Source organism: Meleagris gallopavo, chromosome 14 (genome assembly GCF_905368555.1).
Source record: "Meleagris gallopavo chromosome 14, MGAL_WU_HG_1.1, whole genome shotgun sequence".
Lineage (NCBI taxonomy): Eukaryota > Metazoa > Chordata > Aves > Galliformes > Phasianidae > Meleagris > Meleagris gallopavo.
Genome location: NC_139417.1, coordinates 471,594 through 499,145, shown reverse-complemented (window position 1 = coordinate 499,145; position 27,552 = coordinate 471,594). Strand labels below are relative to the sequence as shown.

General features: G+C 44.9%; 2 protein-coding genes across 3 annotated transcripts in view; both read left to right on the top strand.

The window, feature by feature from the left end:
- The window catches only part of HEMK1 (HemK methyltransferase 1, mitochondrial release factors N(5)-glutamine), a 28,578-nt gene extending 26,916 nt beyond the window's left edge, over positions 1–1,662 (top strand). The window contains exons 9-10 of one of the 2 annotated variants that reach the window (XM_010718293.4): positions 805–918; positions 1,267–1,662. In XM_010718293.4, the coding sequence (XP_010716595.1) occupies positions 805–918; positions 1,267–1,303 (151 nt within the window). In that variant the 3' untranslated portion in view covers positions 1,304–1,662. The remainder of the gene's footprint in view (positions 1–804; positions 919–1,266) is intronic. The other variant, XM_031555483.2, reaches the window with a different exon arrangement.
- Positions 1,663–1,807: 145 nt separating this feature from the next.
- The window catches only part of MAPKAPK3 (MAPK activated protein kinase 3), a 113,644-nt gene continuing 87,899 nt past the window's right edge, over positions 1,808–27,552 (top strand). The window contains exons 1-2 of the mRNA XM_085235570.1: positions 1,808–1,967; positions 19,599–19,669. The gene's annotated coding sequence lies outside the window, so the exon portion shown is untranslated. The remainder of the gene's footprint in view (positions 1,968–19,598; positions 19,670–27,552) is intronic.

Genomic DNA, 27,552 nt, shown 5'->3' with positions numbered 1-27,552 from the left:
GGGAGTGTTCAGTGTGGGACTGTTCAGGAATTCTCAAGAGAGTGTAGGGTTGGGGCTTGGCCTCTGTGCTTTGCCTGTTTAACTTGATAAACTGTCAAAGGCTGTAGTCCATCTCCACATGCCTGTAAGCTAGGATGGTTCCACCTTGTTGTGGGAGGAGAGTTTCAGAAAAGGGCCCACGTAACAAAGCCTGGCTGCAGCCAAGATGGAAAAGGTCCTTTGCGACCATGCTATGTCCTGGTGCTCTATGTGAAGCTGTCTGACTAGGTCCCTTTTCCCTGTTGCACTCTCCTTTGCACAGTCATGTGTAAGACTGTATGACCTGAAACCTGGTGATTGTTTCATAACTCATCTATGGAGATGATTATCGCTGTAAACTGTGTGTACTGACTTGTACTTTGACTCTCACTACTGGGACTTAATGTCACTGTGCTTATATAAAGGAACTCCACGTTGCCAGTCCAGCGTTCAGTGTTCATGCATTTGCATTATAGAACAGCCTGCTCCATTTTGAATCTCTGTGGGCATCAGAAAGACAAAGCTGGTGGTATTCCTACTCGGGGTTCAGGACAGGTCCTCAAATCTCAGTACCAGGATATAACTGCTCTCAAAGAGGAGTACCAGAAAGTTCCCCTTTAGATCAACACTTTCTCCCTCTGAAGGAAGCAGTTGGCATCTGTTGTCTTAAATAGATAGCTGCAGTGTCTGTTTTAAGATCATTGGTTTGCAGTGTTCCGTAAAGGAAGATTTCAGTTTTTCTCAGCCTAGCAACCTAGTTATGTGCATCTCCCCACATCTTTTCAGGAGTGTGTTTCTGGAAGTTGATCCCAGACACCCTGATTTGGTGGAGGATTGGCTATGTGCACATCCTGACTTGCTCCTCACCCTTTGTGCTGTTCACAAGGATTTCTGTGGCAAGTAAGTCTGTTTTACATTCAGATTTTTGTTTCAAATATGTGACTGCGTCTCACATAGATTCGATCCCTGCATCCTGATATACTGAATGAAACTCAGCAAGAGAAAGTCAGCAGCTGAAGCCAACCTTTAAAAAAGCAGGGACTCTATTCAACTGTCCGAACTTTCTTATATCATGAGATAATCTGGCAAGCATTTCTGAGTCAGAGATTCTGTCACAGTAAGCATTTCTGATGGGGTGACTAGCTCTGATGAGATTACTGCCATTGGAAAGTTGCTACCTTTATATGATGGAGGTAGAACCGTGTTCACCAAGCAAGACTGAAAGCTCTGCTCATTTTTCTTCCACAGACCTAGGTTTCTGCACATCCAAAAGCGAAGCAGATGACAACTGTACCAGAAACAACATCCTTTCTTGCAGTGAGCTTTTTCGCTGGTGAGCCCTTCTTGAATGGCTTCATGAAAGCTGCGTGACAAAAGAAATCTCCATTTTCCAGTGTATGACTTTTCCATGCAGTGACAGACCCCTCACTTCCCAACACAGACTTCATCTAGAGTTGCAGAGGATCGCAAGAGTGTTTAGAAGTGCTTGACCTTCCTCAGGGAACTTCATGAAACTCTATATCACTCTGCTCAAGTGACTCATTAATCTCAGGACCAAATAAGGAAGAGATATTTCCTTGCTGTGATAGCAAATTTCAAAGAAATATGTTAAAAATACAGCTTGCCAACATGTCGTATCACTCATTTCGCCTAGGAAGAACATCACCTTTTTTTTTTTTTTTTTAACCTTGAGATAAATTTTAGAATATAACCAAGCTGGATGGTAATGGTCTCAACTCTAGCTTATAGTAGCTCATGAGTGTGCAGTTATAATGGGACATGACTAACTTGCACACTTCAGATTCAGGTCTCTTTTTAGGATCCTGATGCTTTGCTGTAGCTCACCAAAAGCAAAGCAGCCTTTGTTTCCTAGTCCTGCCGAATGTCACTGAAACATCACTGCACGTTACACCACGATTGCGTAGGACAGATGGAGTTCTGAAGCTCAGGTAAAGTGATTTTGGTCATACATGGGTTGAGATGGATTTGCGAAGCCTTTGTTCTTTCAGTTCTGCTCATACACATACCTTTCATCCCATCCCACCACTCTGCTTGCCCCAGGAGTTTTCCCATCCTATAAACTTTGTACATGAAATTATGAGCCCTCATTGGACTGTGCTACCTGCTGTCTTTTATCACAGTAGAGGAAATGGGTGGAAAGGGAGAAAAAAGGTTCAGTTAGAATGTACTTAATCCTAGGTTTGGAAATCAAGTATCAACCCAGCTGATTCTGGCAGTGGTGAGAGCAGATTGTGGTCAGAGAGATACTGTGGTGGTTTGTTTTTAGTAGATAATAACAATGTTAGCGTGTTTAGCTAAGTTTGTCAAGCTTAGGTCTTTAAATCTGATTTCTGAAATGTTTTGTATGAGCGTTGACAGTATTTATGAAACAGAGCTAACAAGCACGGTGTACATCTGCAGGATGCTCTGGAAGCTGGGTGATGCGCTGCCTCGTCCCCAGAGGCATTCAAGGCGAGGCTGGATGTGGCTCTGGGCAGCCTGGTCTGGTGGTTGGCAACCCTGCACATAGCAGGGGGTTGGAACTGGATGAGCACTGTGGTCCTTTGCAACCCATTCTGTGACTGTGTGATATGAGGGAGTTAAAGAGCATCATGTTGCATTTTTGTAGGGAAAGGCTGGTTCCAGCAGTAGACTGGAGGATGCTGCCCCTCTGAGAGCACTGCTGAGCAGGATGCAGCCACCTTTTGTCAAAGCAAGCACTTGTTGGAACTCTCAGCAGTAGGCTTCCTCTGAGAGATGGGCTCTTGGTCTAATCCAGTAGGACGAGTGTTAAATTCCTATATTTATAGCAAAAGCAACAACAAAAATGCTTGCATTTCTCTGGGCTTGCACTGCATAGTGGTTACATGTCTCTGGAAAATCACATGATGGTGCTGACCTTCTCATAAAGACAAGAATGAAGAAAAATTATTCTTCCTCCCAAGAGGCGGGATTTGTCAGACCCGCATGTGAGGGAATGTGCTGCTGTAGTACAATGTGTTCTTCACTGCTTTGCACACATTGGCCCAGGTCCTTTTGGTACAGAAGCACTGTGAAACTCTTTGGATGTGGTAGCTGCAAGAACCTCAGATACTCCCAGAGCTCTCGCTAAGGCACTGACTGTGTCTGCTGCCTGTGCCTCTGAGCACGAGGCTGTGCTGATGCCAGCAATCTCCGGTGCACGTCAGCTCTCTGCAGCCGTGCAGCTGCTCCCTTGAGCCACAGAAGGGCTGATGCTTTACATAATGGCTATCAAAATGCATTTAATTTCTGGCATCTTAGTGGGTCTTCAGAACTGTATTGAAACAGCAATTTGTTTCTGAAGTGATGCTTTCAGAGAGGCCTTGTTTTCCTGCAGGACCTTGATGAGTGTGGTTCAGGTGTGTATTTCTGGAGAGTGACCTGGTACAAAGTGCCTACCAGGACCTTGCTGGCCTTCTGAGTTGGGGATAGGCAAAGCTTGGTGCATGGCAGAGCCCTGCAGATGGTGCTGTATTCCCAGCCTGTTGTGTCTGTGGGGAGCAGGCTATCTGTGTGCTGGCAGCGTGGCAGGGTGCAGCCCCCCACTCCACGGAGGACTGTGGATACGGCTGCAAAGAGGGGCTTTAACTGCATTCCTGTGCTGCGGTACAGGCCTAGTGTAGGGAGGCTGGGAGGGGCCCTCATTGCTGTGATACAGGACTGGAGTTGTAGCTGTGCTGGTAATGGGAGGCCTGAATCCCCCTCAGGGCTGCACTGATCCATGGCTTTCGACAATCTGTCTTTGCTCTGGTGTAACTTACACGTATACATCCTGAAATGCAAGTGCCACCTCTGTTTTCCTGTTCCACTCAGAGTGTGGGGTGGAAGGGACTTCCTGAGATCCTCAGAGTCTAAGACATGTGCAGTAGGGATGAGACCCCTTTCCAAGTGCAGAGCTGGCAAATGCAGAAGGACTCAGCCAAGGTGGCACAGGAAGCCTCTGGGGAGCCAGATGACTGAATGTGTGGGGGTACTGCCAGCAGCCAGTTCTGTGATGCAGGGCTGTAGAGTACAGTGGATTGGAAGAGAGCTCAACAGCCATCTAACATAATTTCCCTGTCAAAGTAAGAATCAACTCATCTTACATCATTCATGTTTGCCTAATCTGACCTAAAAGGCTTCTGATGATGGAGATTTTTGAACACAGTCTGTTTTGAAGCTTCATTGTTTTTACAGCAGGAAAGTACCTTGGTACCTACTTGTCCTTGCTTTCATTGAAGCTGGGTACTATTCTTGTCCTGAGGTGCAGAATTTGCTCTTTCCTCAGAGCAGCTTCCCTGTTTTAGCCTGTTCCCTTATAGTCCTTATTTCTGAGGAAACACCAACATGATGTTTTTGTGGATCTCTTGCATACCCTACCTTCCCTGCCAGAAAGGGAGACAGAGCATGCTGAAGGGAGATGCTTATGCTTGTGGTGATTGAAATAATAGAGCTGCTACAGCTTCTATTATTGTGGGGAGAAGTTATTTCCCAAGCAGCGGAGACCAGGCCAAAACTTGCATTAATGTTTTGTTTGTCTGGGCAAGTTTTCAAAAGCTGTATTTAAAGTTTTTGTTTAGAAACTTGTTTTCTTTTGCTGAGGTTTGCATCCAGAGGGACAAACACCCAGCAGGAGAAGTCTTCTCTCTCACAATTAAGATGATGATGAAGAGAGACTTTATCAAGTTTCTTCAGCTGATTGTCTCTTCCACAGATGTTTTAATGTGCTTTTAGTTAAGTGTGTGGGCTTTCAGATGTTCCCCCTCCCTGTGGAGGGTCATCTCACAGCCTTTCTCTGCTGCTTTTGCCTGGCAGCTGCTCACAAGGCTCAGCATGATTTGTACAGTGCCTGGTGAGTATAGCAGGTTATTTACATAGTACTATCCCTTTGCACTGGGTTCATAGCCAAATCACACTTGTCATTCAATTGCTGAGATTTGGGACAGGTTGCATAAGCTACTGTAACATCAAGGATGTTCTAACAGCATGCAGTAGTTGCAGAATCAGGCCTGTAACCAGCTCTCTCTTGCCTTGCAGTTGTCTCTTTGTGTCAGTTGGGCTTAGGATGACAAGCCCAGGGTTCAGAGCCTGGACCTAACTGTTCCTAGCATTTGCACCGAAGACTGGAGTGCTTCTGTAATTGTGCCTGTGAGCAGGAGGCAGTGCCTTGCAGGATGCTGATCTTTGTGTGGTCTTTGCCCCTTGCCAGTCTGATCTCACCCATGGTGAGTCTGGTGGACCAGCCTTCTGAAGGCAGAATAAATGTGTAAACAGTTTGCTAGATTGCCTTTTCACTTCAGTTTGGGTTTTTGATCCCTTCTGGAGACAGTGTGTATGGATCGTGTTAGGCTCAAGTAGAAAGGAGAAGAATGGAGCAGGATGAGGAGCATGCTGGTAGCGAGTGGTGAGATCACACTGACCTGTGTGCTCTGTGCACACAGCTCCAGGGCTGGACCTGTGCTCAGACCTTTGGGTAAAATGCTGTGTGCAAATGTACTGGAACACTTGCAAAATCAGCTGTATTTAAGGGATTGTTTCTTTGACTAAACTGCTTTAAATTGCTTTCTCTAACACCTGAAGAAAGAGAAATCCATGTGCTGGAAGATTTCAGTGTGGGGATATAGGCAAGTTGGAAGGACAAATGCAGAGGAACCTGGTGGCATCTCTTCCTGCCCATGAGCATGGCTCCAGTAATCCCAGCTCTGCCCAAAAACAGGTGTTGCTTGTGTTCTCTTCTGTCTGTTTCCTTGTCAGAGTCAAACCAACTGTTGTTCCACTCTGCTCCCATTGTGAAGTGTTACACCACAGAAACTTGCAACTGGTTTGGGCGTGTGTTGGGATTTGCCAGACCTGGACTGGGATCCCTGCTGAGTGACCTTTGACACATTATTGCTTATTCTGCCTCCTGCTGTAATGCTTGGGATAAATATCACTTTACTCTCTCAGAATATTTTAAGAGTGCCTCATATGGTGGAAGTGAGGTAGTCAGTTACTGTAGAAAGCTCTGTGACTGTCCTGTGGTATTCACCTCAATCATACCCAGAGAATGAGCTAACAGCACTGTGCTACAGCATGATCAATCAGGTTTGTTTTGCTTATTTTCAGTGATGCTCGTGCAAAACCAAAGGATGTGGGAGTAAGTCAAAATTACCATTGCTAGATTTTCCACAAGTGCATCTCTGAGCATGATGAGAGCATGACCCAGGCAAACCAGCCTGCTGCAGAGTGCTGGGAAAGTTAGGTCTGCATCCTGTTCACAACAGCCAGTGATGCTTTTGCAGTACAGGAGGATGAAATACATCGTTGCTGCCACACGTGGTCTCCATGGTTTGTCTACTGTACATGGTTCACATCAGAACTGCAATTTTAAATAGCAGCTTCATAGCTCTAAAGGTCTTTATCTTTGTCTCTTCCTTTCACATTTTTTCCTTTTTCAGCAAACCTGAAAAGTCACTTTTCTTTGTCTTGCATGCTCATACAATTTTGTTGAGAATAGACATCAACAAGAAACTAGTTTCAGTTGCAGTATTGCAACCATAAACGTGGCTACATGAGCAAAGTTACCACAGGATATAAAGCCTTAGAACAAGCATGCAAACAAACTGATGCCTGGGCAGGAAAGTACCTCATCCCCATTAAGTACCTGATCTGGTTTCAGCTTGTTTAAGTAGCCTCAGCCTTTATTCTTTCTTCTGTGACAGCTGAGGTATTCTGAGATCATCCTACCCATGGTGTAGGAATCAGGAAACAGATTCTCATCTCCCAGGCTAGAACTGCAGGGTGGTGAAGAATTTGCAGTATGGCAAAGACAAGTCTACCATCTAAACATCCAGGACCAATGCAAATGGCATGGGAAAGAATTCAACCTTAATGACACTTCTGGCAACCTCACTGGACTTGTTTCTCACTTCATTGCTTCTTATCCTCTTTTAACAGTATAACCATCACAGCTGTCAGCCTGTGCCTTGATAGTGCCTTGAGAGTTGGAAATAGTTATTGCTATTCCTTTCTCTTTGCCTGAATAAAAGATGGGAGAATGAGGCCTGAGAAGTGTTTGATTTGAGGAGCCTCAACCTTGAGATATAGCATGAGGGCAATTTTCAGTTTGCATCACTTGCAGAGTCATTGCTAAATACTGCAGGACCTGGGCATGCAAAAATGCTGGGTGTGATGGAGGAGGAGGAGGAAGAGGGAGTGGAGACCAAACCCCTTTGTGGTCCAGCTAGAGAAGACAAGATCCTTGAAAAAGAGTGTGGTCAAACAAAGCTGAGACTTATAGGAGGAATGGCCTGTGCTGCCAAGTTCCTGCTTTGCTAGTCTGAAATGAAGTGCACAGGTGCAGAGCTGAGTGTCCATTAGGTACTGGCTTTGTACAGGAGGCAAACTGAGCATCTTGCTTAATGTGTGCATGTCAGAGGGTGAATGGAACCCCTTCTGCAATGTGGATGGCTTTGTGGTGGCCCACAGTGGGCAACGGTGCAGCAGTGAACTGAGCATGGCACCCTGAGCAGCCTCATTCCATCAGAAGCACAGCAGCGCTCTCAGTGTGGCACAAAGATGCTGCTTGCCTGACTTCCTGTAATCACCAGTTGCAATGCTAAATGTGAGTGTATGAGAGACATGGTTTTTAGTGGGCTATCCTGAGCAACTCTTAGTGAAAGATTTGGATTTCTACTTGGTGCTAGCTGATGTAGTTTCAGCTGCCTACCTGCTGCTTTCTTCCTGACAGTTAGCTTGTCTCCTATGTTATGTGCTACAGCGTGGGCTCTGTGGGGCACAGTGTGCTATCAAGTGCCTGCTGCAGTGGAGTCCTAAACCTAGCAGCCTGAGCTGCTACCAAAGCAGTGTTGCCCAGTGCCTTCTGATGGCAAAATCCTCACTGTTGGTCTGAAATACAGATAGGTTTGTGTTGGGCTTTGATGATCCTGCTGTAAATCCAGCTGAAGTCTGACCTCAGTGAAGTTGCCCTGCATGCTCCTGCTGGGCTGAAGTTGGCCCACCTGGTGCTATGCAGTGTTTGTGTTCCATGAAACAAGGATCTTCTCATTGATTTGAGCCTTTCTAGGGACTTGAGGTTTTAAAGCTGGCAAGACTTTTCTTCTTTTCCACTGCCATTCATTGAGGATGACCTTCTCACCGTCCCTTTTGACTTTGAGCTTGCTGCTTCTCTCAAGTCCTCCTCTGACCCTTTGCAGCCAAGCGCAGCATGTTTGTATTGCTATAATGCTTAAAAGCTGTTCTTACAGGTTGTTCCATCTCTCTCTAAGCTTTCAGTACTCATTTCTATGCCAGTGTCTTGTGTAACTCTCCCTGTGCCAACACTGTTGGCTTCCATGGGTGAATTTCCTTATGCTAGATAATTTGGAATGAGCTTGTGACAGAAAAATCCCACTCTAAAATGCACTTTACTCCTGCAATGCCTTTCATCTGATTTTTGTGGCTGATGAGCTTTGCTGGGGTAAAAGTCATGCTGCTATAATGTGTTTTGTTTGCAGATTAAGGCTATCCTGCACTCAAACAACACTTATTCATTTAATGTGTATGGACAGGGGGCACTCAGGCTGCAAGGAGTTTTTGTATTTCAGCTTCCAGGTCAGTGAGTTTTTAGTCTCATTTGTGTCAGCAGACAGTAGCCCTTTGTTCAGCATCATAACCTTTTCCGCCTCAGTGACACACACAAGTACATGTTTGTGATCCAGATCCTGAACTGTGCAATAAACTCCATAGCTAAGTTCCATAAGCCCAGCAAAGACATCATCTGTCTTACTTTGAGGATCAACTGCGTGCTCTATTGACCAGTGAGTGTTGAAGCCAAGATTGTGAAGGCAGTTAATTATTCATTTATTTTTGCTTTTCCATCCATCATTGCCTAAGTGGGAAAGAAAAGGGGCGTAGATTGTGAGTGAAGTGTTTGTCTTTGAACAGGTTGCCTTTGTCACTTCTAAAAATCAGGATAAATATATTAGTTAAGTATTATTTAATTTAGCAACTGAATAACGTCGTTTGTAAGAAGGGTCAGGGTGCGAAGGCCAGGATAGGTCATGAGCATGAAAGGGCCTGAGTCGTGGGCATGGAAATTTAAAGATGAAGGCATCTGGCTGTTGCTGGTACCCTGATGGCAACAGTAACCGCTTGCAGCCCCAGTCTGCAACAGCTGGTGCCTACAGCAGCTCCTCTTCTCACGCAGAGTCTGGAAAAGCAAGAAATGCCTGGGAGGCACCATCCTGCTGCTGATGGTGTGCCCATTCTCAAGGAGCCCTCTAGGAGGGTGTCTCAGTGGGCACCTCAAGCGTCCCAGTGTTTGTCCTACACAGGAGCATGACACTTCCCTCAAGAACTGACCTGCTGCTTTTCTGGCTGAAGGGGCCCTTTTCTGTGCTCTTCTGACCCAGCAGTGCCTTACTCCTCCACCAAAACTACGCTCAGCCCTGATGCACTCACACCCTGCTGGGCCTACCCTCCTGCATCCTTGCTGTGGGTCCTTGCAGAATTCCCTCTGTCCTGATCCTCTCAGACTTTGTCCCTAACAGAATTCTCAGAATTAATATGCGTTGCCCTAATTCAGAACTGCCACTTTCTGGGAAGCTCTGTCAGTCTAAAGCTTGTTTGTTCTTTATTTTCCCCTTCTTTAATCAGAATTAAATAGTTCACTTTTTTTCCCATAAGAATGCTCTATCCCAGATTTTGATTTTAGAAATGCTTTGCTCTATGATTTCTGAATTTTCATTTTGAATTATATCCATTTTCAGTTGTGCAACTGACTGCTAATTTGCTAAGTATACACTGATAGTCATAGTATGTGTATTGTGTAGGAAAGCATTCTTTTGATTGATAAGATCGGCTGCTACATAGTAGGATTGAAACATCTTATTCCCTAGAACAGGAAGTCCATTGTTTGCTATGTAATGAAAGCTTGACAGTGCCATTATGACACCCAGGAACATCTTCATCTAAGAAAGCAGGTAACATTTTGTTCTTTAGTATGATGCAATTCATCTAATCATCTAAAAGAAGATGAAATATTCCACAGCTACTGTCATGTTAGGGCAAGGCAGTAATGATATATGTGGTATAAAAACCTCCAGGATAAAATATGTGCAATTTGGATGTTCTGAAATAGAGCTTCTGAGCTGCCAGAAGCAAAGCTGTTCCAAGTAGCTTTGGCAGGAACATTTATATCAAAATCAATGCTCTTTATAAAATCAAACAAATGTCTTCTTAAAAGAAGCTTTTCCTATCAGAATGCTTTGGTGGTGCTTTTTTTTATTAGTTACCTCTGTCCCTGTGAAGGTAGTGAGTGTTTGTTATGCTTTTTCACACGATGAGTACAGAGTACTTAGCTTTCTCATCAGGACTCAAATCCAAATCTCCATAATGAAAGTCCTAAAAATTCCTTCTTTGCACAAGCTGCTGTTCTCTGGCTCCTACACAGGAGCATGCTGTTCAAGCAGCTGCCATCTTTCCTCCTCTCACACAGGGAAAGGACAGTGTGAGCTCGCTGCTGGGCCTTTGCCATCCCCCTGCTCCCCCTGCACAGGGGAAATAGCAAACATAGTCATTCCTCTTTCTCTTTTCTGAGGTGCTGCCCAAACGAGCAGTACAGATGTGTTTCAATAAAGCAGGGAAGGCTGGAGCAGGGGTGATAGCATATGTTAACTGGGAAGCTTCAGAATTGTCAGCTCCCTAGTTTCCTTCCCTGTTACACTTTGCATTGGAAGTGATGCCTAGCGGGTGAGCTTCTGTTGCTCATGTGGAGGAGTGTTTTTCTTGTTGCCTTTCTGCAGTCATCACTGCAGACAATGGTGGGAGGCTACGGGTTGGGAAACCAAATTGTAGTGTGGCTCACAGCACAGGTGAAAACTTTATCAATCTCAGATGAAATCCGTGAGGTTGTTATGCTGTATAGTTGAAACAAACTGATACTGTAGAGACAGATTACTTGTTTATCTTAAGCAAACATTTGCTTTGGGAGTAGCATCCACAGTAGATGAGCAGATCTGTGAGGGCTGTGGCATGGCAGAGGATTGCAGTGACAATGCAGATTTTTCATGGCATCCATGTACAATCCGAACATCAATAGTTACAAGATATAAAGTATTCCAGCAGAGAAGCAAGAGACAGTTAGCAATATGCTGCCCAAACTAGTCTGCCTGTAGCAAGATCAAGCTGCCATGTTCATCCACACTGCACCAATTTAAAGACTTTTTTTTCATTTGTATTATTGGAATCAGTGAAAAAAAAAAAAAAAGGCATACCTAACAGGGAATTCTAGGCTCTCCAGAAGTCAGAAATAAAAACGCTGTCAGCTTTGTTGCAGATGGAGAGATCAGAAGATGAGTGGCAGTTCCTGAGTTAGTATAGAACAGGCAGATTTTCTGAGCTGGTTTATGCTATGCAGCCTTAAGGCTGTTATTACTGCAAGGATCTGGGAGCAGCACATGAGGGCAGGGTATGAAGGCACTTCCTGGAACTGTGCCACTGAAATAGCACTGGACAAGTTCCCATGAGCGTGCTCATCTGATTTTTATGTCCACAAGACAACAAGATGTCCCCATTTGCATCAGTTCGCAGAACTAGATTAAGGTTTGGAGAACAGAGGAATTCTTTGTTCCGTAAGCTAAGATCTGGGTTTAACTACGTTCAAATTGATACTTTATGCAGGTATCACAGAATTGTAGGGGTTGGAAGGGACCTCTAGAGATCATCGAGACCAACCCCCAAAATGCCTTTGCTTGTTATTAACCTGTGCTCTGTGTGTCATTTTTGCTCTCTGGGTTTGTGCTCAAAGCGAGCCTTGGAAAGGCCAGGCTAAAGGCTGGGATCAGAGAAACATCCCAGCTCAGGTGACAGTACCAGAAACTGCAGGGAAACCCCAGAGTAATGAAGTCAGCAGGATTTTTTTCCCCCTGAGTAGGGAGCTGGCGATTCATTTGGAGGGATACATGGGGACGAGTGGCCCACATTAAGAAAAGAACGTCCCTGTTGCTTGAGGCAACTAGGGAGCTTCTGTGGATTTATCTGGCTGTTTGGGATGATGGTTCGTCTGCGTCTTGGAGCTCTGGAGTCTGGTTAAAGTCTGCGTAGTTCTGAGTCGGATAGAGGTTTTAGATTTGGGGCCCTGATGGGGCACTGGTCCCGGCAATGCTGGCTGACCTATAGAAGGTGCAGGCAATTGGTGGTGAGCAGAAAAGCATACCAACAGAGGAATGAGGCCGAGGAGAAATGGAACTGGGGGAATCTTCTGTGAGAATCTGCTGGCTTCAAAGTCAGGGAGCAGAGCAGTACAACTAGTCCACAGTGTGGGAGCTCTGCAGGAGCACAGAGAGACACTGGGATCAAGTGCAAGCAGCAGATGGGAGCCTTGCCCACACAGGAGCCATCTGCCTTAGGTGCTGGCAGGGTGAGAACAGGGAAGGAGCTGGGTGCTATGGAGGCAGCCGGGCAGCAGAGGAACTTTGATACTGGAAGGAACATGATGGATAAGTATTGGGGCGATGTGTTTGCAGGGATGGTTTCAAGGAGACTGTTCTGGTACAAACAGGGAGGTTTAAAACCAAGATTCAAGAGTGCTGGGAACACTGTGTATGGTTCTGTCCTAAAGTATGCTTACATAGGAGCAGGTGCAGAGCAGGGCTCAGAGGGTAAGTGAGGTCCAGAAAGCTCAGCAGATGAGAGAAAACTAAAAGAGATCAGTTTGTTTTGCTTAGCAAAACAAAGACTGGAAGAGGAATGTGATGTCTCTCTGTAAACACTTCATTGCAAAGTAAATACTAGAGGGGAAGGAGAGGTCTTATAATAAAGATCAATACTGGCACAAGGACAAATTGGTACAAATTTGCTATTAATAAACTCGGCCTTAAAATTAGATTTTGAGCCACTAGAGGAGTGAGATTTTGGAGCAGTGTCTCAAAGGGAGAAATGGAAACCGAAGGAACCTGAGAAGCCTGCAGGAGCAAAGAAGGCAGAGAGTAAATTAAATCTGACACAGTCTCATTCTGTTTTATGCATGCCAATGCTATAGATGGCCCAATCCCCACGTCTGGGCAAAAGAGCAAGTTGCAGCAGTCAGCAGTCGTAATGGAGGACCAACAGCCAAGTTACAAGTCAGCTGCAGGACAAGAGGAGTTTCAAGGTAGCTGAGCTATGCAGATAGACAGCTTTGGCTATATCCCAGTGTCTGAGGACAGAGACTTCACCTGGCTGAAGGTAGAGCCTTTTGACAGCATCTTGCAGAAGCAAAACCTGTAGAGTAGGATGCAATTGTAAGCTTTCCATCTCCACTTCCCATCTGCTGCCATTTTCTGTTTCCTTCTGGCGCAGATCTAAGTTGTGGCTGTAGTAAGGTAGCTTTGTCTGTGTCCATCATTCCTTATATGCTATGTCTCTGTGTGTTTCTTTTCATTAAAGATTAAAATATGTTCTAGGACGTATTTTGGGAATGCCTACAATTTTGATGGAAACTTTCCCTGACAGCCTTTAGGCAGGAAATTTCAGAAGGAAGTTTAGTAGAACTGCCTTTGTCAGAGATGATACCAGGACCCTTTTGCAAACCAACAGGTTTGCTTGGAAGTGTGGGAAAATGTTTTGGTTGAGAGAAAACAAAGTCATTTCTTGGGAGTGTTCTCACAACTGCTCTGTTACCTTGGGTCAGAGCTGAGCAATGCTCGCCTATATTGCAAGCTAAAGTTTTCAAGCTAGAAAATGAGAGGAAAATGCAAGTAGATAAGCAAAAATCAGCTAACTAAAACAAAATATTCAACCCTTAGTGGTGGCATACAGAAAAGTATTCCTAGAAATGACAACAGTTTGGAACTGAGACAAAGAATGCAAGGAGAAGACAAAAATTAGATGTTACTGGACAGAATCATGAATGAAGTAGCAGAGCATGCAGAGCAAGTATCTTTTTCAGCTTATAATGAGATGTGAACATTCAGGCAGAGAAACAACTTACTTACCTTTCCTTCTGGCTGCAGATCTGGAGAGCATCAGGGAGTGATGGACAAAAGCTGGAGGAACACTGTTGCCTGTTCTGAAAAAAGAAACATCTGTTTCTCGTCTGAAATTTGCCATAGTATCCATGGTGCAACTCTGCTGAGTTTGCTTTTGCATAGCATTTTTCTGTTACTAATAGACTTCAGTTATTTGTTCCCCTGCATGATCTTGGTGTGGCAATAAAGCTAAGCAGAGCATTGGAAGGCTGCCATTAATGGATGGAGTTGATGCATTGGAAGGATGAGTATAAAAATTCCATTTCCCAGAACAGGCTCGTATCTGATGATGTAAAATGTCATAGGTCTTTCAGAAGTGGCCAATCTTCCTTGCCTGCTGCCCATTAAAGCTTGTAGGTCTTAGATTTTCAAATGATCATGAACCAACAGGGAATTTTGGTAGGGAGAAGGGAAACCTTGAAGGACTAACACAAGTGTGGTCTGCAGGTAACAGATTTCCATTCTCTCCTTTTCTTGCAATACCTCAAAAATGAAACTAGAGACTCCTTATCTCATAAAGACTTTTTTTTTGTACTGAGTTGTCCAAAACTGTTCAGTTACAAGTGTACCTCTGTTCCAGGCTGCCTGAGAAAGTTTGCTTGAGCATTATGAGAAATTTGGAAATAGCCTACTATCTGCTGAGTACCCCCACAATCTTCTCTTTTGGGTGAATGGAGGAGATTAAAATGGCAAGTGCTGCTCACTAAGAAAATAAAAGATTCAAGGACAATAATATGACTCTTTCTTCTTCTAAGAACTTCCACAAGTTCTCTTGTGTGTTCTGTTTCAGTCTAATACAGGAGATAGTTGGGACTCTCCCCTCTACATAAAAATTTCTACTCCTTTCCTTTTGTTTTCCTTCCTTCCTCTGCTATTCTTCCTCTTCTTTCCCTCACAGTTTAAGCAAAACCAAATACATTTCAGTCTTCCCCTTTACCTGTGGCTGTGGTGGGGGTTATTGCTAAGAGGTGGTTCTTAAGCCTTTTCACCTCTTGCTGCATTGACTTCAGTCTGGCCATAGGTAATGAAGGGTGAAGTATGCAAATCCTGCAGTGTGCACATGAGTTCAGATAGAAGAAGCTGGTTGAATTTGGAATTTGTTGCAGAAGATTTACTGAAAAGCCTAGCTAGAATTTCCCTGTAATGTGAATGCTCCTATTTATGATCGTCAAGATTTTTCCATCAGAAAAATGAAATCCCTGCATAATGGGTCTTTGTGTGAGAAGATACATTCACTCCTTCTGGCCCATTTAGAACAAGTCTAATAAAAAAGGCACCCCACCTCTCGTCCTACCCTCCTAGCACCCATTCCACAATTAGCTTGGCAGCCGGGCTTGTTCTTCGTGCCGGTGCAGCGTGTTCACTTGCACTGACGTGGTTTCCTGCTGCCGCGAAGGAAAAGGTTAAGAACTAAAAGAAGCTCTGCCATCATCGACAAGGCATGAGGAGCCCGGTGCTTCTCCTGCCCTGCAGAATTCCAGCACCTGATGGACTGGACCTTGCGGCCTTCTGTGAAAGGCAATCCAGCTCCAGGGAATTATAAATACCCTTTGGTGAGGCAGATGGGGAGCGTGGTAGGACAGAACGCCATACGTCCCTGTGAATTGGTTCAGAAACAAGTGCTGTGAGCCTGTTCTTGAACTAAATTATAGTTGGTGCAAAATGCAATACACCAATAAGCAAACCTTGGCAATTTGGATGTGGAAGGCCTCCCATGCTCAGAAATGTTCAACCACTGCTTGTGGTTTCATTGTGTGAATGCAACAGATGAAAAGATGGGGCAGATCATGTGAGAGGATAGATCAATATGATGATGAGGAAGGTCTGCAGGAAATGGGGATTACCCTGTCTTTCCCTTCTCTTGGCTAGGCTCTGTTTTCTGTGGTCTTTGTAAATGTGGCAGAATATTCCAGAAAGAGGAAGAATTGTGCAATGCCCTGAGAAGACCCACGCAAACACTGACCTTCCTGCTGATTGTACTCTTCAGACTTTTTCTCCTGTGCTGCCACTTACCAGAAGGAGCAATGCTAAACCATCCCTGCAAGTGGTGAGACATTGGCTTCTCATTTCACAGGGTTAGACAGAGAGACAATATAAAAGTGAAGTTTAGCTGCAAATACGCCATATCACAATGATATTTGCGAGGGACTTCTAACTTGTTAGCATAAAGGTGTAGTGCTCACTTTAAGAACTTTTCCAGAGTGCTTATAGCTTTGCCATGCTTGAGCCATTCAGATGGACGCCTGTAGGAAGTGTCTGAAATGCAGCACGCTGGATGACCTGTTTCACAACCTTGGTCCATAACACACCTGTAATTTTCCCTCTGAAACCCTGATGCTGCTGGGAGGAGTTGGTGGGTGTGTGAATCATGGCAAGTGACTCATGGCCTGGCTGCACCACTGGGATAAAATCTCTGCAGAGAGGGTTTGAAGGATTACCTGCTTTGATCACATGGGCTCACATGGAGGCTTGTCTCCATCCTCCTATCTGCTGACAGGCATCTCATTTTGAGGCAGCTGCTCACATCCTGCTCAAGGCCTTTGCAGGGATGTTAGCAGAAGGATCTCTGGGAGATATATTTACACTGTAACACACTGCAGCTAGGTTTAGGTTTAGTATCAAGTAGTTTGGGTTCTATGTTCTGTTCTCTGAAGCAACACCAAAAACATGACTGCTGAATTATTTGGAAGTACTGTCTGTCTGTTGGGTTCTGCTACTGCTCCTGACTGGAGCACCAACAACAGTTTGGGCACAGGCCCAGCCTGCAATAGTGCAAAACTGTCTGGCAGAAAACAGGTGCCTTGACGTGGATATGAATTATTTTTCACTGATTTTTTCATTCCTTTCCTCACTGGCAGGGTAGCAGAAAGGCACAGTGCCACAAGGAAGAAGCAAATGGATCAGTTCTAATTAGCATGACAGTGCTGATGAGGATGAAACTTTGTGCTGGCAAAATGGGGCTGTATTAACTTTGCACTGATTTATTCCAAATTTGAGCACTGTTTGTTCTCATGCAAGCAAGGAGGAAGTGGAGAATTATACTTAATATTCATTTTCAGTGTTGCAGTTAATTGCAAAGTTCTCTGAAATATGAATATATTTCCTTTCCTAGTGTTTCCCCTTCTGTTAAACTAAATCATTGATTTCTCATTGATTTTGACTAAAAAAGGCCGTTCTTCACAGTAATATTGTCTTCCCTTTTCAGTTGAATTGACTGTGCATTAATGCTAATTTGTAATTTTACCAATGCATTCCATGTTGCATTTAGCTCTTGTCGCATCTTAAATCATTCGGCAAAATCTGTTTATCCGTATATAATATCTGTTCCTCAGCCTGGTTCAGACTTGCAGAAGGCATTTATGTTTATTAGATAGCTGAGAAGAACGTTTTTGTTCTTTCTTGTCCAGTAGGAGATAGAGAATATGAGAAAGAGTGTATGAAAAAATAATATGCTAAGTACAGCTCAACTCTTTGAAAGGGTAGATAACAGCAGGACAAAGGGAAATGGTTTAAAATTAAAGGAGGAAAGATTTAGGTTGGATGTCAGGGGGAAGTTCTTTACAGAGAAAGTGGTGAGGTGCTGGAACAGCTGCCAGAGAGGCTGTGGATGCCCCGTCCATCCCTGGAGGTGTTCAAGGCCAGGCTGGATGGGGCCCTGGGCAGACTGGGCTGGTATTAAATGTGGAGGTTGATGGCCCTGCGTGTGGCAGGGGGTTGGAGATTCATCATCCTTGAGGTCCCTTCCAACCCAGGCCATTCTCTGATTCTTGTTATTTTTAAATAACAAAAAATTGTATGAGGTTAACAGTGATCCATTTTACAGCAGGGCAGGAAAATGGGCACTGTGAAAGCTTTGGTAAAGGAGAAATCCCTTCAGAAGAAAGTAAACAGTTGCAAGGATTGTATGGTGAAGTTACCCATTTCCATTCTGTGGCAGTGGAATGGCAATATATGCATGCAGCTTCTTTTCATTAAATGACATTGCTGACTTTTTAGGCAAGTGTGTTTTGTTTAGAAGGGCGGTCCCAGGTTTCAAATATTACCTCAGACATCTGTGATTTCCTTAGTTGAAGTTAAATATTGTGGCCCCATAAACTTGGGCACTCATTCTTATGCAATGTGAGCAGTGCTGCGATTTACCGTCACTCATGAAAGCATCCCAATTCTCATTTGGTCTGGTGTTGTTTTACTTTTGCAGCTTGAAAGATGCACTGAGACATAAAACCAGGAGGGCTTTACATCGTGTTTGTTTTCCAAGAAAGAGCCTCCCTGTGCTACAGGATGCAGTGTGTTCTGTGGCCTTGGGATGCACAGAGCTAAAACTCCGCAGCAAGCGATCGACTGCAGCCAGAGCCCCTCCTGCCCTCATGTCTGTGTGAGAAGCCCCTACTCTGTGCCACCAGAGGCTCCTGCAGGCAGGCAGCCTGTGGCTGGCTTGGCTTGCCAACCTGAGCAATAGGTTTGAGCAGTAGGGTCACATCTGTAGGGTGAGGATTAATCAGGGAAGCAAAGGAAGGCAAAGCACCTGAGCACAGCAAGGCTTGTAGAACTTTTAAAGATGAGGAAACCTCTACTATTTTTTTTTGAGGTTGATAGCCTCCATGAGAGCAGAGCAGACAGTAAGACTCTGCTGGCTCAGGAAGCCGTGCTGTGCACAGACCTTCTGTGGTGCCCAGGAGGGCACGGCGTGCAGCAGCGCTGTGGTGAAGAAATCACTCACTGAGCCTGGCAGCAAGCACACAGCTTGTCTTGGTGTGCCAGTGACTGCAGCTCTGAAGAGGAGGGAGCTGTTCTTCACTTTGTTCAAGAAGTTTGACCTCTTAGGGTCACAACGAAGGGGAAAGTGCAAGCCAGAGACTGGTTCCAAAAGTGACGTGCTTTCTTTTCCATGCTTCACTAGTGGTTCTCACCTTTGGGATGGCAGTAGGTCCTGGTTCCCTCTGAGCTCCTGCAAGGATAGGAGCTGCTGCCTCACTCAGGAGCAAGTGCTTTACTGTTTCCTCCTTGAGGAAGAAGCAAGGTGTCCTGGCATTCAGAATGCGTACTGTCCATTTCCTGTGCCATACAGCAAGCTGCAAGGCAGTCATCCATACCTGCCAATCAGGAGTGCCACATAAATGCAGCAGCCAGCAGCAAACAAGGATCTGCTGAAAATACGTACAGCTGCCATGGAGAAAAGAGTAGAAAGAATGTTAAAATAAGCTTCTGATTAACTGAACAAGTGGATCAAACACTTTGCCTCTGGTCTTTGACAAAAAGGTAGAATAAATTTGGTGGAGACATGGAATATAAACCTAGGCCTCTGGAAGGCACTGGATCCTCCAGTAGAGCAATCTGGGCACTGACGTAGGTGTGAGACAGCCAGGCTGGATGTGCCTTACTTTCACCATTTAGCCCTGAGAAAGTTCCTGTTCTCAAAACTTCAGTTGATTCAATGTAAGTAACAATGGCTGCACAGGGATTGCTTTTCTGCTTATCAGTCTTGTGCAGAATTAGTTAAAATATTTTTTTTTAAGTGAATCATTTTTCCTGAAAGAAGACATTCCCAAAGAATGGATGACCTATTTTTTGCTTTCTTTAAAACTGTTTCAGTGGTGTGAAGAGAGCTGCAGTGGTGGGCTGGCCAAGGCAGTCTCATCCTGGGCCTGTGAACTTCACTCGAGGTAAGTCACTCCTGTGCTTGGCTGTCATTGTGCAATTTGAGCTGTGTGATAGCAGTGTGAAACATGCAGCGTTGGGATGAGAATGACTCTACAGTCATGGTCTTCAGTGCCTTTTCTGATGGGCTCAGCAGTACCATGGGGTACTTACTAGCTGAAGGCTTGGGGCAAGCTGTGCCTGGGGGAGATCGATGAGTGTTTCTAGTGTGATGCAGTGCATATGCAGCTCCTGCTCCAATCCTGGCCCTGTACAGGGACTGGCTGGAAGGAGACTCTGAGGAGTGCCCTAAAAATACCCAAGTGTCACGCAGGAAGGAGGATGAGGATGCCCAGGGCACTCTCCTCCCCTTACCCTGTGTGCTGGAGGACTTGGCATTGGCTGCTGTCTCTTGCTTTGTTCTGTGTCTGTGTTTCTCACAGTGGGCTTAGCGAACATGCTTCCCTTCAAGTTTTTTCTTGTTGGCATGACAGTGAAGTAAAGAGATGTGGATGAAGTGCAGCTGTTCCTTTCAAAGCATATGTCTGTGCACAGGAGAACTTGAGGTTACAGCAAAACGTCCCACGAAATACTGTTGCTGAAACTTCTGTTGAGCAGCAGTTGATTGTGTTCAGCTGGCTGAGGAGACAGCAGTTAGCATCAAAGAGCAAAAAAAAAAAAAAAAAAAAAACCCTAAAAAAGCAATCCAAGTGAAAGCTAATTGTTTCCCCCAAAAATTTGAGTATATGTCTGTGTTTGGCTGGAAGTATTTGTTATTCTTTATTTATTATTGTTATTGTTATTATTATGTTTGCTGAGCAAACAATCTACATTTAGCAAATCTTTTAGTGAACACGTTTCCCCTGGATTCTCAAAAAACTCTCAGTTTTTAACAAATTGTGTGTGCATGTGTGTAGGTTAAAAAAAAATAAAAATGATAGCATGTTCACTTGAGGATGTCGTTTATACATTTAAGCTGTAATAGTTAGGCAGTCTTGAGTAGCTTGTAGCTTGTAAAAGTGGCATAAATATCTCATGATCAGAAGTTAAGAAGCTTCAGCTCTTGAGACTGCAGAACTCCATGTGACCTGGATGGATTTGTGTGTGACAAGCTGAAGAAATGGGCCTTCTGGCTCTAGGTGACTTTCTCAGGATTGGCTAGTGAGCACTCCTTCTCTCGGAAGTAGACGTTTCAGGTTAAAACTTATTTAACATTAACTAATTTTAAGAAGAAAGGACCATTGCTATCCTTGCTGAATGCCAGAAGTACAGCCAGAGCAGAAATAATCACATCTCCTACGTGCTGCAGCTCAGTAAGCTCCCATCAAACCCACCTTTTCTATAGATGGCTTTTTCTTCCCTGACTTCTCCCTTCTGAAGGCTTGGTTAGGTAGGAGACTATGCAGCTGAACTCATCAGACCTGGTTTCTCAGTAGAGAACAAGACATGCTTCAGAAAGAAGGGCAAAAGCTCTTTGGTTTCCTCAGAGAGGTTTTCCATTGCCAGCGGTGTGTTCATCCCACCTCCTCCATGACTGCTTGCAAACTGCAAAGCCCAAGTTCCCTCTGCACAGAAGGGAGCCTAACATGGCATTGAAGCCAGTTGCCTTTCCCCTGGATGAAGGGTCAGGGATCCGGCACAAGTTCTCCCCACTGACTGGTTTTTGCTCTGGCAATAGCACAGAATTCCCTGTTGCTGTCAGTAGCATTTCATTCCTGGAGACCTCTGTGATCTGCAAGTACCTCGTGGCAGCTGAGGGGAGGTTGTGGAGTCTCTTTCTCTGGAGATATTCAAGTCTCGCCTGGACGCCTACCTGTGCAACCTGGTGTAGGGAACCTGCTTTGGCAGGGGGGTTGGTCTCGATGATCTCTAGAGGTCCCTTCCAACCCCTACAATTCTGTGATTCTGTGATTCTGTGAAAGGGAACATGCCTTGTGATGTTGTGGTGAGTCAAAGCAGTGGTGAAAACAGCCCTTCAAGTCTTTCACGCTGATAGCACTGGGTAATATCCTGGGTCAGCCAGCTAACCTGACCTCCATGGTGGTTGCCTGCTAAGCTCAGGCTGTCTTCAGAGCCTCAGAGCTGGGGGTGCTGGCTGTTCTAAGGCTTTGGCACAGAGTTGCTTGTTTTATCCTACATAAGAGAGGTTGAGACACAGACAAAGGCATTCATCGTGGCGTTTTTGTTGCATAGTGATTTCTGATAGCCAGAAACAGCTCTGATTAGGGTATTGTTGTTTCACATATGGCTAGAAAAGCATATAGCTTTCTCCAAGGACACTGGTGTTTGCCAAGTTACCCAACTCCAAATCACCCTGCTGCAGAGCACTGCATATGGGACCGTACACAGAAATCACTGCTATACTGAAGGCAGTACAAAATAAGAGGTGCTTGTTTAGCAGTGTGTCATGGAGACATGTAGCAACATTTTCTCAGAACTCACGTTGGCTCAAGTAGTATCAAAGGGGAATTCAGCCTGTGGTTGTAACCTGTGCCAGGGGTTCCCAGGTTTATGTTGCACCGGCAGCAGCAATAGCAACTGTGGGCATAAGCAACAGTCATTGTTATCATTGCTGGAGCCAAGGGTGGATCATGAGACAGTGGTCACTGCAAATGTGCTGTTTCATGCCTATAGGAAGGCATGCCTCTAACTTCTCCTGTGTACCCTCTGGTCGTGTGCTTTTGTAATCACCGATCTACCATAGTCCTTCCCAGTGGGACCCCTGCTCCCTGTCCCAAGTCGAGACCTACGCTTCACCCTTGCGTTTACTGAACCCCATCCCCATCGTCATTCCCTGTGCTCATGGAGATGTGGGCACCAGGGCTGGGGCAGTTCTTCCCTCAGGGATTTCAGTGCCACAGCTTAGGTGCTCATAAACACAGTAAGATCTCTGCTCTCTGGGAGAGCGCTTCTTTCGCTGCAATGGCTGCATCCAGCAGAGAGATGTTTCCTGAAAATAACAATAATATTAAAAAAGCTGAGGGTTTTACACAGACCTTTGAGATAAGATTAACTCAGGAGACCAGTCCATTGCTGAGAGGCACTAACCACTGAGTGCCAGAAATGTACTCTTTGTAAAATGCACTGAGTTAATAAAGAATTAATCGATGAAGTATCAAAACAGTCCAGGATAAAATATCATATGTATATGGAAAAGATGGTGATGAATGGGAAACATCAAAATAAATCAAGCTGTGTTGTCTTTTTCTAGTGTTTCTAGTGCCATTTTGTTCTTCAGCAGCTTGATTTGGACTATACAGATGAGCTGACTCCAGAATTGAAGTAGAACAGTGGGCACACACTGGTGTAGATATAACAGCTCTTACAGCTTGCTTGTGTTTAACCAAGCTAAAGACAATTTCAGCTAGGGCATTTAAATATTTTCAGAAAATACAGTAAAGCAATTGCATTTTAAACAGGGAAGTCCCATTCCCTTGTGCCAGAGCAAGACCAGATCTTTCCAGATGATCTACATCAGAAGTGTGGTCTCTTGACAGCTGCTGGTGCACAGGTGACCAGGCTTGAGGACAGTACTCAAGTGAAGGACTGTTTGCTGCAACGCAGGCTCCTCAGAAAAACACTTGCAGCTTCACAGTACCATAGGATGAGCATCTTGGGTGTTTTTGTGATAAAGTAATCCTTATCTACTCTTCCTGAAGCTGCTCACGGTGCACAATGCTCAGCAGTCCTACTTCCAAAGATAGAGTAGTGGAATATTCTTCCCAATTTTCTTTTTCGTCTTTGTGAGGTTACCTTTGTTAATGAAGGCAACCAGGCCAGAGAACAGCAATGTTCTAGTAAATGGGGGGTAAATGGCAGCCCAAAAGAACATGAAGATCTGAACTGAAACCTAACAGATAAAGGGTACATGTGCTGTGGGGCGTGCTCTGTAGCTGAGTGAATGAGTACAGCTTCTGCAGTACACAACTATTTGCAGAAGGAATCAGATGCTGTATATTCTGCTGTACTTAACTGTGGTGAATTAAAGCATCGAGGCAAAGTCCCACCTCTGGTCATTGTGGTTTTGATAGTTTAAAGTCAGACTACAGTGTCACCAAACATGGCCTCATTTCTCCACTTACGTCATTAGTTTAAAAGAAAAAAAACAACAACCATACAAAAAAATTCCCACAAAGCCACTTGAAAATAGTTATTGATTCAGTTAAAAACAGTTGTATGATTCCATATTATTGGCTAGATTGCCTGTGAGTGTGGCCTGCCATTTGGAAGCCAAGGAAGCCAGAAGGACATCAGGGAACCCTAGGCATATTCTGTGATCTTTGCTGCATTCTTTAGGAATTCTTGTGTGAAAATGGCAAGATAGGAGAGAGAGGACTGGGGAAAACAGAAAAGTCAATGTCCCAGCTCGAGGTAAGCCTTCAGAAGAATCTCTTCTTTGATTATGCATAATGAATTTTTCTTTGTTTTTCACTTTGAAGTCTTGGGTACTGTCAGATGTGGGTGAGGAGCTGTCTGGATCATAGCGTTTCTCCTGTTTGGCAAATTGAGAGGGCAACTTCTGAATTAAACTGATTTTTATGATTAATTCTGAATACCTAGCCTTAAATATCAAACCAGTAATTTGCCCAGTGAGACTCCAAACTCACTTGCTCTCTGCCTATTCCTATCATTCTCCACTACCAGAAAATGAAGTTCTTCAGGGAATAACCATGACACAGATCACTTCCTGCTGTGACGCAGGAAGATTTATGTTTCTGAGAATACCTCTGAAAGGAGCAGGTCTGGATCAAAAGGTGTAGGCAGAATGCATTTGGGCTGGGGCCAGAATTATTCCCATGGTGACAGCTGTGACAGCCCCAGTTTTCTGGGCCCAGAGGTCTGACTTCAGCTGGGTGCAGGAATCCCTTGTGGTTGGGGCTCAGCCTGGTTTTGGTTTTGTCCAGGGAAGTTTATTCAGGTGCCAGGAGGGAGCGATTTGACCAAGCACTTAATGGAATAGCATAGGAAGTTTCGCACGAATGTGCGTAAGAACTTCTTCACGGTGAGGTGACGGAGCACTGGAACAGGCTGCCCAGGGAGGTTGTGGAGTCTCCTTCTCTGGAGATATTCAAGTCTCGCCTGGACGCCTACCTGTGCAACCTGGTGTAGGGAACTGCTTTGGCAGGGGGGCTGGTCTCGATGATCTCTAGAGGTCCCTTCCAACCCCTACAATTCTGTGATTCTGTGATTCTGTGAATACTGAAAGCAGCGATTCCTTATAGAGTGGCCTATCTAGGCGGATCCTAGAAGCTAAAGAGCTGTTCGTTATGCATTGTTGGTCGTCTGACCTTTTCCATTGGGAGTGAAGGATTTCAGAGCTGGTTTGGAAGCTGGTAGTATCTGCAAGATGGCCACCTTCATTAAAGAAAGTCTAAACAAAAAGGTTTTTCAGACTAGTAAGGTAACGCAATTTATCCAAAGTGAAAGGACTTTTTGTCTGGAGTTTGGTGAGTGAAAACACACATGAATGCTAGAATCAGGCATTCTTCAAGAACAGAGCATTGTTTGGAAAAGAAGTGTGACTGTGCCCTCAGGAAAGGGATGATCACTGTTCAGTGGTGAAGACAGCATTAGGAGCAAAAAAGCAAAAGCAGTGTGGAGGGGGAGGGAGAATGGGTAGCAGTTAATATAAATTAGAAGTGCAGAAAACTGGAAATAAAAAGGGAAATGTAAAATTATCCTTGGCTGCTATCTTCAAGGACATTAAAGAATTTAAACAATCTGCTTGAAACAGAAAATTGTGTAAGGCCTCTTTGAAATGGAAATGGTGTAATTGTTAATGAAGATGAAAATAAGTAGAAGCATTTAGCAAATATTTCTGATCTGTTTTTGGATGACAGCGGAATAATGTACTTGAATCACAGGAGGACAATGCATTAATTTCTAAATTATTAGGCCATCAGGAAATGGTATTATAAAACACTGACAAAGAAGAGCCTGTTCAGATAACTTGCAGATGAGAGCCCCAGCAGTAGTACTAAGAAAACAGGTGGTTTGCAGGTGGCAATTTTGAGTACTGGGACATCTAGGACACTGGGCTGCAGTATGTCAAAAGGGAAAGTGGAGGGCTGAGCAAAGCCATCGTGTGGATAGCTCAGAGTGAGGGACTTCTTCCCTGGTCCGTGGCTCCCTGCAGGGTTAGGGTGCAGCCCTGCATGGGAGGATCCCTCGGTGCACCTCCTGGGCTTAGGGCTGCTGGCAGCTGCTCCAGCACAGAGCAATGCTGCTGCTGTGGTAGGAACTGCTGCATTGCAGCCTCTGAGGCTGGAAAGAAGCTCTGCATACAGAAAGGCCCTGAAGTGCTGCAGGTTTGAAGTGGAAGGGATCTGGCTGAGATTTGAAGCCACCATCCCTCAAAGGAGTGTTGGTTTTGGGTTAACTGCCTGGGGAAGGTGCCAGCACATTGGTTTGCTTGGGTATTCTGTTCACTCGTGCCCTGAACTCCTGTGTACTTAAGAATTAATTTTCGTGGGAAACATTATGAATGGTGATGACAATGCTCGCGTGAATCCTCTTTGTGACTGGCAGGGAAGGGAATGCAGAGCCTGCACAGCACTAAGCCTGCTGTTAAAAATGGTGCTTTGGGTGCTGAGCCTCTGCACGCACCATGACAGCACTCAGCTGTAGGGCTTGGGTGCTCCAGAGGCAGTGTGTCCGTGGGCTGAGGGAATTTTCCCTTTGCACCCCCTCCAAGTAAGGAGGATTTAGAAGATAAAGCAGAGGACAGACTACATGCTGGCTGTGCCTCCACTGGGGTACCCCTGGGCTGGCTCTTGCTTCCCAGCCCTGGAGCTCCTTGCTGCTGGCGCATCTGCAGCAGGGAAAAGCCTATTGGAAGGAGCAGCGTGCCTTTGGGGTGGGAAGAAGGCAAGGCCAAGGGTGAGGTATTCAGTTAGTTCTCATACTGATGCAGCGTTCAATTGCATGGCAGAAAATATTTACCATCTGCAGTCCTGGGTGGCCTCCAGCTCCCCCACCAGCTCCATCTCACAACTCTGCTCTGCTTTCAAGGCAGCCCTGCCTCCTCGGCCCCTTGTGGTGAGGGGCTCACCGCAGCGGCAGAAGGGGTAATTCCACTTCATTTGTTAATATTGGTTTGATGGGAAGGTAACTTGGCTTTTTTTAAAACACTGGAGCCACTTGTGTGTTTCCTTGAATTGCATTTGATGTGTATTTTTCAAATGCACTTATGTCTCCAGTGAGTGTTTCATAATTTAAGAATAAATGATTTCTTCTCATTTTATTTCTAGGAAATGCTCCTATCTGTGAATCTCAGAGAGGCTCTTGGGTTGTTAAGCTGACTTCGAGGTTCCTGCAGTCTTTGCTCTTGGCCATTAGCATTATTATTAGTCACTGTTTGCTATGAATAAGACACTGGGCCTAATATGTTTTTTTCCTGATGTCAAGCTGATACCTTGAATAACAATGTGAAAGCAATATTCATTATTAGATTATTGGAGGAAATGGAATTAGAGATGGGATTCAAAATGGAGTAATTAATATTAATGGCAGCTTTATTATGCCATAATGTTTTCCAGAAGTGCACTGAGGAGGTTCTGCACCATACAAGACATACTTTCCTTGATGTGGCTTTGTATAATCGATTCTAAATACCAGGAGCTCAGAGTGAGTAATTACTAATTGGGAGCACAGCACTGCAGGAGGAGCCAGCTGTCCCTTCCCTCCCAGCTGCCTCTCCTCGGGGTGAATCACAGTCACAGCACCTGCATTATGATCCTGTTAGCTGCTACCCATATCCTATTTCTCCCTTTATTTTTCCCCTTCCCTGTCCTCTCTTCACCTGCTGCTGCCTATGCTAGCCAGGGATGAGAATGCAGCATGTGGAAGCAGTGTGGGGCTCAGAGTTTTGCCTTGCCTGTCCTGCTCTGGTGCATATCTTACGTTATGC